We start from the raw sequence: 13,670 nt of genomic DNA, 5'->3' as shown, positions 1-13,670 counted from the left end.
GGTGGTTTTTGTATGTCTATTTCTATATTTTGGCATTTGTACAATTTAAGGGAAAGGGAGAGGAAGGCGTAAGGAGAGGGGGGAAATAAGGACTCTGTAAATCATATTACATGGAAAGAGAATGTAAAATTATGTTTATTGGATTTGCCCGAGTCTTTGAAAAATCAAAAATTGTGTTATCTGCTGTCAAATTATTTCTTTCTTCAACATTAACGTTCCTGCAATGCAAGCTGTGACATTTTACTACATTATAGGCACTTATGCACACATTGCAGCTGATTTTTAATTTGTTTAGTATTGCTCAAATTCCCAAAATGTCACTTTGCGTCATTTATCTTTGCACTTTGTCAGCAGAAATGTAATTAGACTGCAAACTCAGGTCACATTGAAACATCCTTTCTTCCAAACCTGTGCTTTATGAAATCCATCTCCCACACGGAATGATCTTTTAAAACCAAATCTCCATTTTAAAGTTGGGTTGATAATACAATTTTTTTCCATTATCTATAGTTTAGGCACAGTTAGGTACCCTTAGTGCTCTTACAGAAAACTGAAGCTTGAATTGAATGCAGGCTAAAAGAATGATTCTTCCTCAATGGTTACTTCTATTCTGTAAATTATCGTGACTAATCATATTTTTGGCAGCAAAATAGTTGACTTATCAGAAAATTATCTAAATAACAGCAAGAACGAATGAGTGAATGTGACATGCATAACCTTCCAGGAGGATTTTCCGTAAAGTGTCATTTAAAATACATATAAGATTTGGGGAGTCAAGTCAGGGACCAAGTGACAGATGGCATTTCAAAAGACAAAGCATAAAACAGAAGAACATATTCTGGATAAGATGACATCTAAAAAGTGTTCTGCAGAGTTCCAAGCTGAGAATTTACCAGATACATTAACGATTTGGATGGTAACTTCAAGCATGATATATAAAAACTTGACAATGATGCTCAATTTGCAATACAGATAACAATAATAAGGACTGCACCAAAATCCAATACTAAAATAGGATTATGCAGCAGATGTAATTCAATACAACAAATATAGCAAAATGTGAGTTAACTTACTTTGGACACAAGGTCAAGGAAGAAATTGGCTGGCATTGTGAACGAGCCAGCAGAGCTGTTGCCTCACAGTGTCAACATCCCAGGTTCACTCTGAACCTCCAGTGCTGTCAATGTGGAGAATGGACTTTCTCCCTGTGACCACATGGGTTTTCTCTGGGTGTTTCTATTTCCTAAACTGTAGGTTGGAAGGTTCATGGGTCAATGTAAATTGTCCCAAGCGTTGGCGAGTGGTAGAATCTTTGAAGAACTAATTGACGTGGAGAGTGTAAAATGGAGTTAATTGAGAATTGGAGAAAAGTGATTGGCATGGACTCAGTGGGCTTTTTTTTTTTAAATGCCCTACAACTCGTGTCATTTATTTCTTGGTAGAAAAATAAATCCACCCGAAAGAGCAAAGATCCGCAGAAAGCCAAATAACTAAAAGCATTGCAAGTTGTAAAAGGTCATAAAATGAAAGCAAAGTGGTAGAGTTCATATTTAGAAGAACAGAACAATGTTAAAACAATATAGAGGACAGTTTTGTACCCAGACAAACACAGAGGTACTTTGAGGGCTTGAAAATTATAAAGGAATTCACTACAATTGACATAGAGAAACTATTACTATCTGCTGTGTAAAATAAATAATAGGTTAGGGATTATAGGTTGGAGGGTGAGCAAAATGTGATACAATTTTTTAAATTTAATGAAGGAATTTTGGATAACCATCTATACAAGTACCAAGCACAAAGAATGATCCATGTAGGTAACATTATGCTTTTCAGAGGAAAATGCATACACGATACAGAGGGGAACAGATGTGGAATGTGTTGTAAAGAGAAAATTAGGAGATTTATGTGAAATATAAATACAGCTTGACCAGCTAAAGTATTTGGGCTTGTCTGATGTAATCCATTGGCCTGTGCCCATTATTTTTTTAAACCTAGACCATCAAGAATAAAGGTTTGGCATAGTCTAGAAGGGCTTGATTCTGTGCTGTAATGTTCTATGATGCTATGGTACATTTGAATAAATCACAACATTCATGACACTTAATATGATGTGATGGCTATATGAACAAATGTTAAGCTTCTACCTAAAATGGGGGATGAACTTCAATAATTGCACCCATGTTGTGCATGGGGCAGACAAAGTTGCCTATATTAATAATACTTTTACAAGATATAATAATTTGCAAAAGTCAGTAGGCATACATTTCTGGTACAAACTCAAAAACCTAATATTTAAATTTAGGCATACAGCACAGTTACAGGCCCTCTCAAGTTCATGCTGGAGGTCCAGGGATTAATAGGGAGTAAGATTGATGAAGGGAAAGCTGTGGATGTTGTCTATTTAGACTTTAGTAAAGCTTTTGACAAAGTTCCCCACAGGAGGTTAGGAAAAAAGGTGGAGGCATTAGGTATAAATGAGGAGGTAGTGAAATGGATTCAGCAATGGTTGGATGGGAGGTGTCAGAGAGTAGTGGTAGAAAATTGTTTGTCCAATTGGAGGCCGGTGACTAGTGGAGTTCCTCAGGGATCGGTCCTCGGTCCACTATTGTTTGTTATATATATTAACGATCTGGAAGTAGGGGTGGAGAATTGGATAAGCAAGTTTGCAGATGATACAAAGATTGCTGGTGTTGTGGACAGTGAGGTAGATTACCGTAGATTAAAAGGTGATTTAGGAAGGCTGGAGGTGTGGGCTGAGAAATGGCTGATGGAATTTAATACAGATAAGTGTGAGGTGTTACATTTTGGAAAGGCAAATCTAAATAGGTCATATGCATTAAATGGTAGGCTATTGAGATGTGCAGAGCAACAAAGGGATTTAGGAGTTGTGATAAATAGTACCCTCAAGGCTGATACTCAGGTAGATGGTGTGGTGAAGAAGGCATTTGGAATGTTGGCCTTCATAAATCGGAGTATTGAATTCAAGAGTAGGGAGGTTATGATGAAATTGTACAAGGCATTGGTGAGGCCAAATTTGGAGTACTGTGTACAGTTTTGGTCACCAAATTATAGGAAAGATATAAACAAAATAGAGAGAGTGCAGAGAAGGTTCACGAGAATGCTGACAGGATTTCAAGGTTTGATTTACAGGGAAAGGTTGTGCAGACTGGGGCATTTTTCCTCTGGAGCGTAGAAGATTGAGAGGGGACTTGATAGAGGTGTTTAAGATCTTAAAAGGGACAGACAGAGTAAACGTGGATAGGCTTTTTCAATTAAGAGTGGGGAGGTTCAAACTAGAGGGCATGGTTTAAGATTGAAGGGGGAAAATTATAAGGGGAACATGAGGGGAAATTTCTTTACGCAGAGGGTGGTGGGGATGTGGAATGAGCTTCCGGCAGACGTGGTCGAGGCGGGATCATTCGTTACATTTAAGGAAAGACTGGATAGTTACATGGATAGGAGAGGACTGGAGGGGTATGGACCGGGTGCTGGTCAGTGGGACTAGGAGGGTGGGAATTTGTTACGGCATGGACTAGTAGGGCCGAACTGGCCTGTTCTGTGCTGTAAGTGGTTACATGGTTATAATTACACCCAGTTAACCTACCACCCAGCAAGTTTTTGAACCGGAGCACCTGAAGGAAACACACACAGACACTGGGAGAACGAACAAACATCTTAGACAGTGCCAGATTCAAATCCAGTCATTGATGTTGTAACAGCATTTTGCCAACCGCTATGCTAACCACGCTGTTTGGTTTAACTTTATTTTGAGTCCAAAAGTTAGACTCCTAATGCGATGAAGCTAACTATCAAATTATTTGATATAATATGGAGGTATTTTAGTTGCTGTACAGAGGTATGCCACAGAATGGAAAAAACTACAATAAAACATTACACCTGAATGCCATGAGGAGCTTGTTTGTTTCCAATTGGTTGCATTTTAAGTAATTGCAACAGTGCTATTTCTGATATACAAAAACAATTGCAGAAAGTTGTTTGCATTGAAAAGACAAAAACATATCAGAACTGGTATGTTTAAATCTCAAGTACAGGACAATTAATTCTTGAGAGGATACCCTTGATATTACCTGCTGTTCCTTAATATCAGGGTAGTAATGCTACATGATTTCTCTTTGGAAATAATGTCTTCTAAGCACTGTAAAACATCAACTCCATTTGTGACTTTTTAAAGTGAGAATTCTTCAAAACATTCACAACATTCACATGAATGTTGAGAATTTCATTCTGAGAGAATTAATCAATCACAATTCTTATTTCAAACAAATATATCAGAGTTATTTATTTTGATTTTCATTTTTAAATCTGTTTTTGTTTTTTTTGGGGCCACTATTTTATTTATTAATTTACTCTTTCATATATCATGGCATAACCTACTTTTCAAATAAATTATGATTGGTTATGGTTTCCTTTATATGCTTTAAAGAAAATAAATATGCAACAGTGGATCAAGGATATTAATAGAATGAAGAAACCAAACACAAAATTGGAACATGTGTAATACACATAAATGACAATTTTATTGCAACAAATTTTCAGAAGGTATTTCAAAGCAGCTTTATCAACCAAAAATAATGATGACGAATCACTAACCTAAAGTTTAGCCAAATGCGGAAAGAGAAGTGGGTTTAAGGTGGTGTTATATTGCCCTCCACCCCCCCCCCCCACCCCGTGACATCGATGCAAGTTATTATAATCGATGACATTCTGATCCCGGGATCCACAGAGGAGAAAGTAACACAGGCACTGGACTCACTCATCTCTGCACTCAGTGCTCATGGCTGGGCAATCAATTGGGAAAAAATAAAGGCTTCTAGCCAGATAGTCCTTTTCCAGTGGCACTCAGGCCAGAGGGATATCCCGGAGGCAGCACAAAATAAAAATTTAAATACACCAGTGCCCACCAACAAGGCTGAAGCAAGGTTTTGTCAGCCTTTTAGGCTACTGGGAGCATCACATCCCCCATCTTACCATACTGCTGCACCCACTGTATCCCATCTCCAGGAAGGAAACTACATTTCACTGGGGTCCTGAAGAGCAGCTAGCATTCAAGACAGCAAAATAAGCTGTGGAGCGGGCACTGCCATTAGCATCCCAACACTCAGGAGTCCCATTTGAACTCCAGATCTTAGCCACCACCACAGCCGACTGGAGCCTCTGGCAGAAAATTAATGGTCACAGAGTTCCACTTGGCTTCCATAATGGCCTGCCTCCCACTACAAACGCCAGCTCCTGGCATACTATTTGCCTTTCCTTGCCACGGAGCACCAAACAGCCATGAGACCCTAATACTCTGGCCTCACCTGCTGCTCACTAAGTGGTGGATTAAATCCTCCCACGCCACCCGCAAAGAGGGACGCGCACAGCATTCTTCTATAGTTAAGTGACCAGTGGTATATTGCTGACCTCACAAAGGCAGGGCCAGAAGGAGTCAGCAGGCTGCAAGAGAAAATCATGTCCCTCCCTGAGAGTCATGATCCCCTTCTTGAAGTCCCTGCCATCAATCCTTCCCTGGTATCCTAGCGTCAGCCATTCAACTCCCTCACCAAAGAGGAACAGCAGCAAGCACGATTCAAGGACAGCTCCAGACAATGGAAAAAACAGGAAGCAGTTATGGCAAGCAGTGGCGCTCCACCCAGGCAGCGGTACTGTAAGACCCTAATTGAGGAAGGGATGGGAGGATGCAGCCAGTTCTGATAGCACTCGCGATTAAATCAAAAACAGGTCCGCTCCATATCTATACGGATTCCTGGGCAGTGACAAACGGGATGGCAGTTTGAATGCCTTGTTAGCACAACACTGTGGGGTCAGCAGCATTGGAAGTACACCGAGCAGAGGGTGCTCATGGTCCATTGTGTGGATGCCCACACCAACAGGGTTACAGAGGAGGCCATTCAAAATGCCGCCATGGACCGTGACTCTGGCCACCCATTAGTGCACACCTTACCATTGGCTCATTTAATTGACTCAGGGTTATCATTGGGCAGACACCCAGCTCAGAACAGAACAAATCATCAATGCACACATTTCTTTCTCTCTGCCTCTTGGTCCAAGTTCTGGACATCACTCCACACCAGATCATTATTATGGGCATCACTGGAGAGCTGTGGGTAAGGTGTCACTACACTTAAGTTGAGCCATAGTACTGTGATAGATCAGTGCTTACAGAGAGTCACACCCCCGTTGGTACAGGGAGTGTTTGAAAGTCCCTGTCTGTGAAGTATGTACACGTGTGGTAGCATGTAGAAGATAGGCTGCCACTGGTATTGGAGTCCAACCTGGGTCCATTGTGAATTTCTATATAGTTGTTTAGTAGTAGACTAATTAAGTATCATTTGGTCTTCCCATTTGTCGCCCACGTGTTCAATAAAGTTACCTTTGATTATAACACTTGTGTCTACTCGTCTCTCTCTAAACCCATTGAACCGGATACTTTCCAAAGATAGCAGGAAAAATTTTATCAGCCAAAAGCAAAATCATAAGTGGTTTGGAGATTAATTCTTGGGATGATACAGATAATAGAATTGGAGGAGCATATTTATTTTAACACATGATAAAGCCAGAGGAGAATACAGATGCAATTAATAGCAAGGCAATGAAGTGATCTGAAGGTAAGGGGAAGAAATTTAATGCAAAATTATGTTTTACTGAGAGAGTAAAAAGGACAGAAGCAGAGATGAATGGAATAACACAAATTAAGAAAAGACAGCAGATTTGTGAGTGGCCTCAGGTTTAGAGGATAAAATGGAAGAGTTCATCTTGAAGTGGACTGGAATAGCTTCAGGGCAAGAACCTAACCATGGACAGAGGGGAGATGGAACAAGGTAGTGTTAGAGATTATGTGCATACATAATCCTATATTTACCTTTGGATCAAATAGGACACCTACCTTGCACCCTCCATGACTCCCTTGTCCACACCTTCCTCCCCACCGATTGTCTCCTTGGCACCTTCCCCTGTGACTGCAGGAGATGCTCCACTTGTGCCCATACCTCCTCCCTCACCACATTTCTGGACCTCAAACAGTCCTTTCAAGTGAAGCAACAATTCACGTGATTCTGTAGGGGTTATCAATGGCATCTGGTACTCCCATTGTGGTCTCCTCTACATCGGAGGGACTTGGTGCAGGCTGGAAGATCATTTTATTGAGCACTTTGAATCTGTCTGCCGTAATAGCGTGGATCTCCCAGTGGCCACTCATTTCAATTCCCTTGCTGACATGGCTGTCCATGGTCTCATGCACTCACAGACAGAGATCACCCTCAAATTGGAAGATGGACACCTCATTTTTCCGATTAGAAACCCTCTAACTAGACGGCATTAACTTCAGACTCCTCTGGTTTCTGTTAAAACCCATCCTCCATCTCGTCCCCTGTCTCCTTTCCTCTAGTTCTGTCTCTCTCTTGCTTCCCTTTCCCCTCGGTTTCCTTTCAGAGATAAGATCACTTCTCACCTTTCCTCTCATCATCTCCATTATTTTGTCTGTTGGTCTGGACCCTTTCCCTTCCTATTCTTCATCTTTCTCTCCCAGTCTTTAATTCTGATGCCTGCCTTCTTTTTGCTTATACCTTGAAGAAAGGCACAGGCCCAAAACATCAGTAATATATCTTTATTTCCTACGCATGCAGTGAGACTGGCCGAGTTCCTCCAGGATTTGTGTTTTAAAAAAAAATACAGACTTTGAAATAGTCCAGTTAAGTATCAGGAAGTTCCAGGTGAGATACAAAATCATTGAGTGAATATAGGTTTTATGGTGGCAACCAAAGAGGATAGCTTTGGCCTTCCCAATACCTAGTCAGAGGAATTCTGCGCTTATTCCGTAGTAAATATCAGTAAAGCAAACTGAAAATTCGAGATGGTGTAGAATTTCGGGGGATGGAATGTTGTGGTGGTGGTGGTTGGAGAATATTATTGTTTGGAACATAAAAATCGTCTAATGTTAATGTAGTCCACCATATTACAGTAAAAACAAACAAGATAATCAATTGTACCTATAACCCACGTCAAAATATGGTAGTAGGGCAAAAGGGGAGAAGGTTAACTGGAAATTCTACAGCTTAGCTAGGAGAAATAATATCTGGTTTCTGCACTTCTGACTTGTTAGCATCTGTCCATTTATTTCCTTCAGTAGAGGAAGAGTTGGAATAAACCTTTCATGGGAATACGAGCAAGATTATGTAGACAGAGGAAGCAAAAATATTGGAGACAGCTTGAATTACAAATTGCACCTACCTGAGCAAGTAATGTTCTTTAATTATGGTCATCTTTTTATTTAAGACATCATTTCAGCCAGTCAAAATTTCCGACAAGTGCTCAAAAATAGCCTATCTACACCCAGGGAAGACATCGAGGGATATGGCACAATGTGGCCAGACCCGACTCATGTTGGATAGGATCTAGTAGTTCTTGTGCAAACACTGACAGCCCTATTGGGCTAAAATCACCATGTTTCTATCCCATAGACTTTGTGCTATTTACGCAAAAAATATGGTTTTATTAATGCCTGTGACTGCAGGTGTTTTTAATTTTCTTTCTTAAACTATAGGTGTGACATAAAAGGAAACAACACGTGCTTGTGGGTTAATTGGACCATGCCGAGAAAAGGTTCAGCACAATCAACTTCGGCACTTACTTCCTTGATGCACAGATGCACACCTTCCGGCTGATTAGTTTGAAGGACTTCCACAACAATTGGGATGAGAATTGAGCTCAAACCACTAATCTGCAAATTTAAAGCACAATAAACATCGGAAAAATTCATTTTGCATGATATTACATTAACTATACATCACATTACACACTACATGGTCCTTTTATACATGAAGGATGTTCCAATCCTGGTTAAATCATCAATTCAAAATCTTTAAAGTTAGTTATCACAGAAACTACTGCAATGCATTGTAAAGTAGTGCTAAGATTTATTGATTTGCTTCTTGTATTTGCATGGAAAAATGTTAGTCAAGTCATAGTTAAATCTGGGCATTAGGTAAAAGTAGAGCCCACCTCACTGACAAAAGGCAAAGGAGGAAAAACCCAACACCCAACCCCAACCAACCAATTTTCCCCTGCAGCCGCTGCAACTGTGTCTGCCTGTCCCGCATCGGACTTGTCAGCCACAAACGAGCCTGCAGCTGACGTGGACTTTTACCCCCTCCATAAATCTTCGTCCGCTAAGCCAAGCCAAAGAAAAAAAAAAGAACATGATGTCACCAGGCCACCCCACATTCAAGTGCAGCAATCAGCAAAGCAAACATTGTTTAGGATGAGAGGACAAGCCAGAAGAAGTCATGCTGAAGCATACATCATGCTTGCTTCTCTTTGGGCATTATGCCTTGTTCCAGTCATGGAGTCATTTTAGATATAGTAGTGAAAATTATTAAAACAAGGTATTAAATGGTCCTTAGTGTCAGAGATGAGAATGGTATTTGAACACCTCCACTCATCTCTTATTTTTTTTTTAAATATGTTAACAGTGAGTATAGGACAAGGAGTAAAGAGTAAAGTTAGAATTCTCTTTGCATATCCTCAATGAATACAATCTAACGGTAATCAAATGGTGTTCACATATTTTTATACTTGTATATCCACAGGAATTTTTATACTTGTATATCCACAGGAATTTTTATACTTGTATATCCACAGGAATTTTTATACTTGTATATCCACAGGAATTTTTATACTTGTATATCCACAGGAATTTTTATACTTGTATATCCACAGGAATTTTTATACTTGCATATCCACAGGAATTTTTATACTTGCATATCCACAGGAATTTTTATACTTGTATATCCACAGGAATTTTGTGGCAACACCATAATTAATACATTTCTCGAATACCTGCTTTATAGCATATAGGACTTGTACTAAAGGGTCAGGTAACATCATGCTTCTCTCAATCATTCAGACCAATACAGCTTCACTTAGGCCCACAGAATTGATGGCAGGAGGCCACATTGAACACCTTGATTCAGTTCAATGTCACAAAATTAAATCAAAAATAAATGCATGTTATTTTATTTTTAAAAATAACCAAATTCTAAAGGAACAATTTTTCAGAAAAATACTATATAGTTGTAATTAACACAAATAAAGCTATTAAAAATTAATTTATATTTGAATGAATAAATCTCAAGATTCTCAGAAAAAAAAAGAAACATACTGGAGTTACTTATCTGGTCCATAATATTTTCTGGTTGCTTTGTAGTCATTCACTGGGCAACCTCTGCAATTTTATACCCTATTCTTGACTCTTGGCAAGATGGTGGCATTAAGTTTCTGGAGAAGCAAGGCAACTTGGATAGCAATTTCTACATTCAACTGTGCATGCAGATACAATGGAAGACCCTGTCAATTTAGTTCTCTGGTAACTTGTGTATCATCGACGGTTCAGTAGTGGAGAGGGTCAAGAACTTCAAATTCCTGGGTGTCAACATCTCAGAGGATCTGTCCTGAAGCCTCCATTTTGATGCAATCATGAAGAAGGCTCACCAGTGGCTATACTTTGTGAAATGTCTGAGGCAGTTCGGTATGGACTCTCATAAACTTCTACAGGTGTACTGTCAGTGTCCTAAAGGTGGCTGACTGCTGTACATTTTGGCTGGTTGCATCACTACCTGGTAGGAAGGCGCCAACTCTCAGGACAAGAATAAACTGCAGAGAGTTGTTAACTCGCCCTGCTACCTCACAGACACCAGACTTCACTCCATCAAGGACATCTAAATGAGGCGATTTCTTAAAAAAAAAAGCAGCCTCTATCCTCAAAGACCCCCATCACCTAGCCCATGCCCTCTTCACTCTGCTACCATTGGGGAAAAAGGTAAAGAAGCCTAAAGACGAGCGCTCAGCAGCACAAGGTCAGCTTCTTCCCTGCTGCCATCAGATTCCTGAATAACACTGCTTTACTTTTTGTGGACTATTATTTTATTTTATTTTATAGTAATGTTGTAAGATGTTAGAATATGAATGTTCGCACTACGATGTGGCCGCAAAACACCGAATCTCATGACTTCTTTATGACAATAAATCCTGATTCTGATCTACAGCAAAACCCTGGGTACTGAATACAGTCCTGAATGAATTAGGAAACAAAAATCCCAAAAATAGTTTTTTTTTTAAAATGGATGAAATATAGAATGAAGCTCTAATTACATTATTGGTGACTCAATGGTATTGGGCAAAAATATATTTAATGCATTATGTTACAAATAAAGTAATGTTCATTCTTGGAACCTAAAAAAATTACAAATTTTGTTCACATAACTCCTCTACAAACAGTAACCTTTATTAAAAAGCTGTTAAAATATGAAACCTGGTACTCAGCAATAAAGTGGATTACATTAAAAATTTCCAAGACTTTATGAAAATGAAATAAACAGCAACTTGTTTAATTTAGTGTGACAAGTTATTGAACAAACCTGTACCTTTCTCACTGGCATTCTCCCTACAAAAGGTGTTTAATAAGAAAAAAATCTATTATATGTTGTGAATCCACTTACAGGGTGCTTGGGAGTAGCTGAACAAACTACCTTGCATCAACAACTTTTAAATAAGATGATAAGTAATACTTTTAGTGATAAAACATATACCTGTACAATTCTCTCATGAGTGGGAATAACAGCTTCCACATTCATCTTTGTGCCTTTTTCCTCTAACAATGAGATCTCAGTGGATTTGGTGGGCATTGCATAGCTGTGGAAAAGAAGAAACATGTCCACCTATTAGTCTAATTAACATTTCAATAAAATTAACCACCAAACATAATAGCAGAATGGATGTCAATTTTGATGTTATTATGCGAATCCTCTTGGCAAAGAAAAATCAATTGTACAATTCATGTTATGTAAACAAAAACACATTCTACAAGACTATGGAATACTTTCAAAAAGTTTCAAAACAATTTTAACCATCGTTTAAACACAGGTCAAATCCACGAGTCACTCCCAATTCACAATCAGATTTCTTAAATCCAATGACCTGCATTCACTGGTCTATTGCTGAGCCACACTATTAAACTCTGCGTTATATGCCCCAAACCCATCTCTCCCATCATAAAGAATCCCTAACCATCAAAATCTTTGATCAAATTTTTTTTCCACTCTTCATAATCTTCAGCTCAGTCACTTTTTGATTACATTTCATTGTTAAAATGTTACATAAATAAAATTATTGCCATTGCAGTTGACTACAGTATGGTGTCTATTTGGCATTCTTTGCTACCTTTCCTCTACTTTGATCTTCATTTGGTTGCAGAACCTGTGGATGTACTGACTGTAGTGCTCCACCAGCGTCATATCATGGCCAGTGACTTGAATGTTTAGGACCCCATATTCTGTGTCAGTGCCCATCTTGAGTTGCTTCATTTGTAGCTTCTCTTTCTTTTTCCGTGGCTGATGAAAACAATTTGCCATCTTTAAGTAATATTCATTTAGTGTTTAGAGCAATCATATTTGTTATAGCCAACTATGGTTAATCATGCCAGGTCGTACCAAAGTTCCAACAGCTGGAACCATTTTTCAATGAGATACAGCAATGGCATTCTCGCATAAAACTCTTTACAGTAGGCACGTTAAACGACAAACCCATGTTTTGCTGCAACAAATCGTGCAATCTCCACAAGCTGGAAAACACCAAAATACCCATAATTCATTCTCCAATCTTGATTTATGATGTTTTGTTTATTTTTTTAATAAATCTATGTTCAGGAATGCATGCCTTGAATAAATTAAGAAAATTCTGCAAAATCAGATGGAAATCATTGAATCATAAAAGATCACAGCACTTCAGCCCACCAAATCCACATTGGCTCTGTGCAACAATTTAACAGTGCATCTTTAAAAAAATATACTTATCTATTCTGGTGAAAGAGTGGGGAATTGGGACTATTTCCATTTTTTTGGCTCTAAAGTTGTCATAGCTGAAGGGTGTAAGACGAGCTCCCACTGCTACACAAATGCTCTTCATGGTGTGTGTCTCACAACCAAGTCCAACTCCTGGCCTTCATGTGTGGAAGCCTAGTACTTATGCCTGGTGGAGCTGTTCTCATTGACAGGTGAAGGGGCAAAGGTGGGCCACTGGCACCTTAAAACTAGTTGCTCCAGGCAGATGGGGCTCATTAACAATGGATGGCAACTCATCTAGGAAAGGGAAAACTCCAATTTCAAACTTCGCTGCCTTGTGGCTATGCCAGTTCACGGGAAAGGCCTTTGGGAGTAAACCCTGAGGAAAAATCTGGAGTCAGTGTCCCAAAGGTGGCTGACTGCTGTACTTAGCACTGGCACAGCAACTCTTCCAATACTGCTGGCACCAAACTGTATCAACTTTCGTGGTTTCTTTGGACCCGTCATTAGCATGGAGAAGAGTGTCACACTGCAGGGGCAACAGTCAGATCTCCTTATCAACTCTGCCCTAGCTGCGCCCTGGATTGGCCACTCCAACCAGTGACAACCAAAGATGCAGTATCTATGGTCAACCACGACCAATGGACCAAGGCCACAAATTTCGATTTTAAATATCAAAACTGATATGCCTTTGGCATTGCATTCCATATTCTTACCATAAAAAAAAATCTTCATGCCACTTTTGGTTCTTCTATCACTACGTTTAATTCTTTCTCCTGGCTCTTGACCATTCTGCAAGCTAGTTTCTCT

The 13,670-nt window shown here is 39.4% G+C and overlaps 1 protein-coding gene across 1 annotated transcript in view; it reads right to left on the bottom strand.

Moving 5' to 3' along the window:
- LOC138739534 (large ribosomal subunit protein mL48-like) overlaps nt 1–13,670 on the bottom strand; it is a 45,018-nt gene that overhangs the window by 4,539 nt on the left and 26,809 nt on the right. The window contains exons 6-8 of the mRNA XM_069891807.1: nt 12,241–12,410; nt 11,610–11,712; nt 8,654–8,743 (exon numbers count right to left, since the gene is read on the bottom strand). Of these exons, the coding sequence (XP_069747908.1) occupies nt 8,654–8,743; nt 11,610–11,712; nt 12,241–12,410 (363 nt within the window). The remainder of the gene's footprint in view (nt 1–8,653; nt 8,744–11,609; nt 11,713–12,240; nt 12,411–13,670) is intronic.

This window comes from Narcine bancroftii, chromosome 7 (genome assembly GCF_036971445.1).
Source record: "Narcine bancroftii isolate sNarBan1 chromosome 7, sNarBan1.hap1, whole genome shotgun sequence".
NCBI lineage: Eukaryota > Metazoa > Chordata > Chondrichthyes > Torpediniformes > Narcinidae > Narcine > Narcine bancroftii.
This window is presented reverse-complemented; position numbering and strand designations above follow the sequence as displayed.